Here is a 7,897-nt window from a genome sequence, read left to right as displayed (position 1 = left end):
TATTATCTTTAAAATGCCATGCGTGCCCTTGTGACTAGCCGGTTCTCTTAACCAGCCTAGCTTAAAAATAGCATTGGAATGAACCATCGCGATTGCTTGTTTCGATCGGTTTGTCTGCTCTAAAAATAAAATTAAAAAATAACAGGTATTCCCCGTTCGCAAGAGACACTGTTAAAAAATGTGATACAGATTTAAACGTTCCAATGATTCAGAGGGAGAGAAAGCTGATAATTAAAATTTCAAAAAAATATCGCAGCTTTGATATGCCTTCCACTGATTTTTTTATGCGTTGAAAAAACTTTTTCCGTCGATAAACGTTTGACTGCGGGTCCATTTCGCACTTCAGTAGCATAAAAAAATGGTTGCATAACCATGTTTAAACAAGTGTGTTCGTGCACTGAAGAGATTGTTTTTTAATTTTTATCACACAAAGTAGAAGTGCTTTATCTTGTAGGGCTACTATCGAAATCGCACGTGTGTGGTGGAAAACAAAATAATGTTATCTTTTTTTCCTCATTTTCCTCATTGGTAGATTTTTTATCCGCACGAGTGGAGTGTCGCTTGCAGCAACGTTGGAGCATGCGCCTTGATGCGTTGGTCGCATGGTATCAGAAGAAGATCGGCACCTACGACAAGCAACAATGGGAGAAAACGATCGAGCAGAAAATACTGGCCGGCATCAACCATCTGCCGCTGAAGAACACCAAGCTCAAAACCGAACTGATCGATGTCGATCTGGTGCGCGGTTCCACCTTTCCGAAGGCTAAATCGAAGCTCTCCATCCTGACCGTGCTCTACCTGGCCGCGTTACGCTTTCTGCTACTTCCGGTGTACGCCCGCTGGTGGGTTCAGCAAACGTCCCCCGGGGTGTTTATGCTGCTGCTCACACTTTATCTCCTGCAAATGCTCAACCTCGGCATCTACAGCTACCGAGCACGATCGATCGTTGCGAACAATGACGAGGAGGAGGGTACGTGTGCCGACCAGGTCGATCACATAGTGACGATGTCGGACTTTTTAATTCCACTCGCCCTGAGCCTGCTTCTCAGCGTTATTCACTCACAGATCGTCGCGACGGCTTCAAACAACAACGGCTCGTCGCTTTTCTCCTGCGAGCGGAAGCTCTCGCAAAAGTGTCACTCGCATGGAACCTCCACAACGTCGCAACACGCAACCGCTTCGGCGACGGCAAGTAACTCGATGTCCACGGCCGGTATGGCGATGAGTAAGAAGCAACGGGAGCAGCGCATACGCCGGAAGCGACGGGTCCGCGCACACTCCGAGACGACACAATCGTCCGCATCCAAAACTCCCTGCGAGGATCGAAGCAAGAAAGCGTTCGCAAGTGTTGGTGGCTCCAAGTCGGCCACCAGCTCACCGGCACGGACGGCCCCGAAGAAGGGTGCGTGTAGCACGAGCAGCAGCACGAGCAGTGATGCCGTCGAAAGGCAACCACTTCAGCTGAACGGTGAGAGCACGGCGAAAACAAGTTCGTTGAGAAAAATGCTTGACGACCCGGTTGGCATAACGGTGCGGGATTGCGGACCACCGAGTAACCCCGGTCACTCGGCAAATAGCTACCAACAACGGTGTCCCATGGTAGATGTAACGATCACGACGACAAACAGTTCCAGTGATCATTCACCACCGAATGGACGCGTTTCGCTGCCGACAACGAGTGATCACGCGGGATCGGACGAGATGCTTCTTGTTCCGGTGGGGCTGCGTCGACGCAACGTTAACTGGGATCCGGCGGTACCGGAACGGGCCCGTTCCGATACGTCCCCTTCGGAGGCGATCGTTGATGACGACGGGTTTGAAAGTTTGAACGGGAAAAGCTCCGGCGGAGAGGATAGCGTGGGGAACGTTTTTCATGCCGATCGGCGGGTGTACTACCGGAAGATGGATGTTAAAGGTGAATGGATTGACAGCAGCACCGCGATGGAGGCCCAAGAGCAGCATCGCCAGTCGGACTCCGATACGGACACGTTGAAAAATACCACCTCTGCTGGTCTCGGCTCACCGGTTGGTGTTAGCGAGGGTGTGTTGAATGTCCCCTTTCAACTGCACCACAAGCAAACGGAATCGACGGCCAAACTCAGGCCAGATATGGTAACCCCCGTAGAAGCACCACGAGTGAAAGAGTTGAAGCGTAACGCATCCGAATCGGACACCGCCAACGGGAGCGTTCGGGAACGGCAACGGCGACCAAAGGACTCAAGTAAGCAGCAACTGGCAGCGTCAGACCCGGCCCGCCCGTCCAAGGACGACGGTACGAGACGGTCGAGCGGTCCGGACGAAAAGCTAGGGACAAGCTGCAGCGACACGGACGACGAGAACGAGTACGATTTGCATTCGCCGTCGCCGCCACACATGCACCACCACTCACCGCCACCTTCGCTTCGCCATCATCCCGTCGGCATGCGCCCATCGGCGCCACCATCGGTACTCGTGGCGCAGCACCATTTGCTTCACCACCTTCATCGTCATTCCATGCAGCCGCTGCATACCGTGCATCATCCGCCTCATCCCCATCAGCACCACTTTCACCATCAACCCTCCGTACTGACCGAAGGTATGCTCATAAACTCGAATACCATTTCTTCAGACTAAACATTCGATAAACAAATCTTAACAAGCGCTTTGCGACACGTGAGTCATGCAAGAATCAGTATAGTTTAGTGATAACGAGTTTTGCAAAAGAATCAAATAATTTTATCTCTCCATTAATTCAACGTGTGCTCACCTTACCAATCATTATGAGAAGGATTAGCTGACCAATACTAATCTGACAGTAGTTTTGCAAAATAACACAAATTCATTTTGACACATTTTTACAGATGTACATAATTTTTTTTTTACTATTTATCAAATAGATTGGAATGTAATAAGTAGAATAATGTAATGTGTGTATTTACTGTATATTTTTAGTGTTAGGAACAATCATCAATTGAGAGACAATTTAATTTATATTTTATAGCTCGTATGAATTATATTAGCAAAACAGTTTTAGACACTGGCAATCATCGCCAATTTTAGAAAAAGGAATATTTTTTAAAGTATCGCAAATTTTCGCATATAATTTAGTAAAACAATTTGGCTGCAGTTTAGGAAGAAAGACATTCTGTGACGAAATTTAGTTATGGAAAGCACTTTGTTACATGTATTCTAGTTCTAATTCGAATCTAATTGATTGCGTTTGTGTTTTTCCCTCCCCTAGGTGAAGAATGTAGCTACAGCTCCGAGTTGGACCATTCCGATACGCAGAACGAGCACTCGGACGATGACTACGAGCTCGAGGATGCCCCAACGATCATACTGAATCCGGCCTGCGGTGCAAATGACCGTGTCAGCTGTACCATCTGGGAGGCGCGCGAGGCCAAAAAGGCGGAAATGTCTGTGCTGGAGATATCGTCCGCCATCATCGAACGTGTCGAAGCGATGCCCGAGTCGTGCGATTACGTCTACATCGGGGTGGTGCTTAGCGTGTTCCTGTCGCTGGTACCCGCCTTCTGTAGGCTGTGCGAAGCGACCGTCGATTCGACCAATTCGACCGAGGTGAACTTTCTCGACATGCCGCTGATACTGTTCGAGAAGGCATCCTTCTCGCTGCTGGCGATCTTCCGCTTCGCCTTCGGTGAAAGCGAATGGGAGCGGTTCGTCCTGGTGCTAGGTTTCTTCCTGCGGTTGGTGCTCACGTTTCTGGTGTTTTTCCTGCTGGCCGTGGCCGAGCGCACGTTCAAGCAGCGGTTCCTGTACGCGAAGCTATTCTCCCATCTGACCTCGTCCCGGCGGGCACAGAAGTCCGCCATTCCGCACTTTCGCCTCAACAAGGTGCGCAACATCAAGACGTGGCTGTGCGTACGATCGTACCTGAAACGGCGCGGTCCACAGAACTCGGTCGACGTAATTGTGTCGGCGGCTTTCATCATCACGTTGCTGCTGTTGGCGTTCCTGAGCGTCGAGTGGCTGAAGGATTCAGTGCATTTGCACTCGCAGTTCAACCTGGAAGCGCTCGCCTGGTCCTGTGCGTTTGGTACGTTTCTGCTGCGCTTCATGACACTGGGGACGAAGATCAACAAAAAGTACAAGAGCGTGTCGGTGCTGATCACCGAGCAGATTAATCTCTATGTTCAGGTAAGTGATGATTGAATAAATATAGGACCAGAGAAAAAGGTTTGATTTAACACATTTCTTTCGCTTGCAGATCGAGCAAAAGCCAAACAAAAAAGATGAGCTAATGATATCGAATAATGTGCTTAAATTGGCGGCCGACCTCCTAAAGGTATGTTCGGAAAGGGGCCCCTCAGTTGAAGATTGTTTAACTATGTTTTGTTTTCCTTCCCTCAGGAACTGGAATCTCCGTTCAAAATCTCCGGTCTCAGTGCGAACCCCTATCTTTATACCACCGTAAAGGTGGTCATTCTGTCCGCCCTTTCCGGCGTGCTTAGCGAAATGCTCGGGTTTAAGCTTAAACTCCACAAAATCAAGATTAAGTAATGGTCTCTCGATCGCTAGAATGTTTCGGGTCTGGCCAACCTTGTGCCAGATCGATAGTATTAACTGGTTATGAAAATATGGTTGCAAGATTGTGACGCAACCGGTAGATAACAAACAACTCGCCCATATATACCTGTGCAAGGAGCAATGAATGATTCCTAACCTGATGATTCTCATGCCTGACGATACCCCTTGAGGGTGATGAGTGTGGATGTTAAATTGGTAGTGCAATAGGGTTAAGCCGAACGGTGGTAGATGTACGATGATGCAGTAAACTGCACAACACAGGGTTAGTAGAATGTCACGATCCGTTGATCGGTAGTTTTTGGTAGCAAGTTTTCGTAGCCGCCGTCCCTCTCGGGAAAGAAGCTAAAGAGATAGATATCCCAGTGTGGGAACTGTGTTAGAACTGAATCGTATAGAGTTTATTTTTCTAGGAGGAAATTAATCAACTAGCAAAGATTTTTAAATAATATCACACTCTGCAAAGCAAAGTTGTAGCAAACGGGGAGGCAAAACACTTTTACACGGCAGAGAAAAAGAGGTCGTTTACGTCGTTTTAGATGGGGATGAGCTTCACACAGCACTAGTGGCCCGGTTGCCGGAGCAAATCATGCCTGCGTTTAAGGAGTTGTGCGTTTTACGACTGGTCCTGTTCCTCCTGTCGACGTGAATTAGGTGTGTAAGTGTGTACGTGTGTTAAATGTATGTGTTAAAAATGTAAAGATAACAGGATAGCAGAACCTACGCCTACTTTCACTTTACGGCAAACAAATCAATTATTATAATCTTTAACTTGATGCAACGGTAAGAAAGGTCGAACGTACGGCACGTTCTTGCCACACTAGATTCGCTCTATTTTAGTAGTTCTCAAAGAAGATAATTGTTAAAATCATAAACCGATAGTTGTTATTGTGTAAAAAACCGAAAGAAACCCACACTCCCTTTACTATTAAACATAAATCGAACCCGATGGTGCGATTCTCACCATGCATAAATAAATCCTTTTAGCTTTATATTGACTCTTGTGCAATACATAATGCTTTGCTCTTAATGAGAAGCTGATGATGTATAAAAGGAGCTCAACACCCAGGAGGGAAGGTCAATAACACTTTTTTCTTTGTGCCTTCTGTAGTCGAAAGTGTCCACGAGATGAAGAATAAAGTGCCGGTCAACTCGATCACGTCGATCATTGAGATGAACTTCAAATTCTACCGTTTGGTTGGTCTGTCTCCGTTCGAGCTGAACGCGAGCCGGGTTCGCCTGTCGAAACCGTTGTGCTGTGCGGTCGGTGGGTTCGTTACGTTCTACTGGACGTCGATGGTGTCCTCCATTGCCACGAGCGACCACGGCAACGATCGCATTTCCCGGATCTCCAACTATTTCCAGCTCATCAGCAACGCCATCATGCTGACGACCATTTTGCTCAGTCCGGCGTTCAAGTTGCGCAACTTTGCTGAGCTGGTACGCGGGCTGCGAAAGCTGGAGCAGGATTTGACGAAGGCCTCGATTATGACCAACTTCAGACAGATGACACGCTGGAACGTTGGTATCATTGCCGGCACGATCACGTTTCTCGTGCTGATGACCTCGTTCGATTGCTATGTGACCGTGTTTAAGGGAATGATTCGGGTTGATTATTGGATCATTACCATACTGCCCCAGTTTATCAATGTGATCGCCGTTACTCAAGTTATCTTGCTGCTGCTCTACATTAACGGCCGTTTCCGGCTGCTCAACCAAATGCTGCAAGACGAGCAGCATCCGGTGATCGGGAGGAAAATGTTGCTCCATTCGCGTAAGCCCACCATTTCCACGTCTAATGAACCGTCGAAGATAGGCCTGCATGTCATTGAGGTGCCGAGCGGAGGAATGGATAACGATCCCATGAGCCACCTGAAGTTACCGAAGATCCTGTATCTGTACAACGATCTGTACGACATCTGCAAAATGGCCGATCGCTACTACGGACTGCTGTTTCTGCTGACGTTCACGTCGATCTTCATCGTAACGACGATTCAGCTGTACTATAGCTATACCATCCTTTACTGGTTTACAGACGAAAATGGATTCACCATTTGGTCGTTGATGGTTTGCTTCAACACGATCTTGATCAACCTTGGTGTGCTTCTGACGATCGTGTTGCTGTGTGAGAAAATATCCAACAAAACCAAGCAGGCCAACGATCTACTCTCGGATTTGCAACTACGTGGTTCTCGTCAAATGTCGTCCGAAGTAAGTACCGGATGGATGGCACGTGATTTAAATTTAAAAAATTCTCTTATAACATTCCTGTTTGTTACCATTCTTATAATAGCAAATCATCAAACTTACCGTGCCTTTTCAAGCATCGAACAAGGTGTTCAAATTCTCAGCGATGGGTTTTTTCCTTATCGATTGCAACATGCTGTGCGGGGTAGGTACGATTGTTGAGTAATTTGATGATTGTTAATGGCGCACGTTTCTCCCTGTTTTGCTGCAGATGATTGGCGCAATCACGACGTACTTGGTTATCTACATTCAGTTCTACATCCTGTACGCGGATGAAGTGAAAAAATCTACATTCGTTTCTCGATTCCAGATTTAAAAGGACGATTGGTAACAGTTACTGGCACAAATTTGGTGAATGAGTTAATAAACTTGTTTTCTCAAATAATTGACACAAATAAAGAGCAAAAACAGCAAGGAGATGATGTCCGTGTAATTCGATTATCTAACAGCCACTTGGATCTGAATACCCTGAATAATCGGCGCTCTACAGTATCTAGAACTGTATCTTTTGGCATGACTCCCTCATATGAACTTTTCATGCAAGATTCTTTCGCATTGATTCAGAGACTCATGAATGAGTCGCTGGAAAGAGTGATTCAGATACATGAATCTGAATCTGAATTACTCTACTCTAGTTCAATCGGTTGTCAAACTAAAAGTCAAGGTTACTAAATACTAGACAGGTTGCGACAGAGCAGTTTTGCTCGGAACCATTTTGAATATCTTGTTTACAATTTGTCTGTCAAAATAACGGTGGTGTTGTTGCGGTTTTCAGGAACGATGAAGATTATTTAGTGGCTCGCATAAAAATGCTTCTCTTTTAATATTCTTTTGGTTTGCTTGGACCATGGCCGTATAGGTTGTGATATGCGTAAGATGTGAGAAACAACATTGCTCTAAATCATAGAATCGGAGGAAGGATTCAATGTGTACAATGAGTTGATTTTGAAGAATGATATGAACTTAAAAATCGTTTACGAAGTTTATCGAGGATTTAGCCCGGCTACAGGCACACCGGTACTCAAAGATTGTGTTCAATAAATTTCGAGTTCTCTTAACGCCTGCTCTCGTGGAATTGTGAATATGTCCCTCCGCTAACTTTAATAATCTGGTTAAAGCCTTCTTT

At 46.5% G+C, this 7,897-nt stretch overlaps 2 protein-coding genes across 2 annotated transcripts; both read left to right on the top strand.

The window, feature by feature from the left end:
• Positions 1–579: 579 nt before the first annotated feature.
• Positions 580–5,384, top strand: LOC131289341 (protein phtf). Its single transcript, XM_058318579.1, has 5 exons — positions 580–2,041; positions 2,108–2,575; positions 3,221–4,137; positions 4,208–4,285; positions 4,351–5,384. The coding sequence occupies exons 1-5, from the start codon at positions 580–582 to the stop codon at positions 4,498–4,500; spliced, it is 3,075 nt and encodes a 1,024-aa protein (XP_058174562.1). The 3' UTR covers positions 4,501–5,384.
• Positions 5,385–5,652: 268 nt separating this feature from the next.
• On the top strand, positions 5,653–7,087 carry LOC131282236 (putative gustatory receptor 2a). The gene is made up of 3 exons (XM_058311647.1): positions 5,653–6,735; positions 6,818–6,916; positions 6,983–7,087. The coding sequence occupies exons 1-3, from the start codon at positions 5,653–5,655 to the stop codon at positions 7,085–7,087; spliced, it is 1,287 nt and encodes a 428-aa protein (XP_058167630.1).
• The last annotated feature ends 810 nt before the right edge of the window (positions 7,088–7,897 follow it).

The sequence above is a fragment of the Anopheles ziemanni genome, chromosome 2 (genome assembly GCF_943734765.1).
Source record: "Anopheles ziemanni chromosome 2, idAnoZiCoDA_A2_x.2, whole genome shotgun sequence".
Taxonomy (NCBI): Eukaryota; Metazoa; Arthropoda; class Insecta; order Diptera; family Culicidae; genus Anopheles; species Anopheles ziemanni.
The sequence above is the reverse complement of the archived record's forward strand: the minus strand, read 5'-3'. Positions and strand labels throughout refer to the sequence as shown.

What these genes read in the sequence shown, in the direction of transcription:
- LOC131289341 (XM_058318579.1), top strand. Translation starts at nt 580, where the DNA reads ATGCGCCTTGATGCGTTGGTCGCATGGTATCAGAAGAAGATCGGCACC. An exon ending in ACCGGTTGGTGTTAGCGAGG is followed by an intron (nt 2,042 to 2,107) that starts GTGTGTTGAATG and finishes AACTCAGGCCAG; the next exon opens with ATATGGTAACCCCCGTAGAA. An exon ending in AGATTAATCTCTATGTTCAG is followed by an intron (nt 4,138 to 4,207) that starts GTAAGTGATGAT and finishes TTTCGCTTGCAG; the next exon opens with ATCGAGCAAAAGCCAAACAA.
- LOC131282236 (XM_058311647.1), top strand. Translation starts at nt 5,653, where the DNA reads ATGAAGAATAAAGTGCCGGTCAACTCGATCACGTCGATCATTGAGATG. An exon ending in CTCGTCAAATGTCGTCCGAA is followed by an intron (nt 6,736 to 6,817) that starts GTAAGTACCGGA and finishes TTCTTATAATAG; the next exon opens with CAAATCATCAAACTTACCGT. An exon ending in ATTGCAACATGCTGTGCGGG is followed by an intron (nt 6,917 to 6,982) that starts GTAGGTACGATT and finishes GTTTTGCTGCAG; the next exon opens with ATGATTGGCGCAATCACGAC.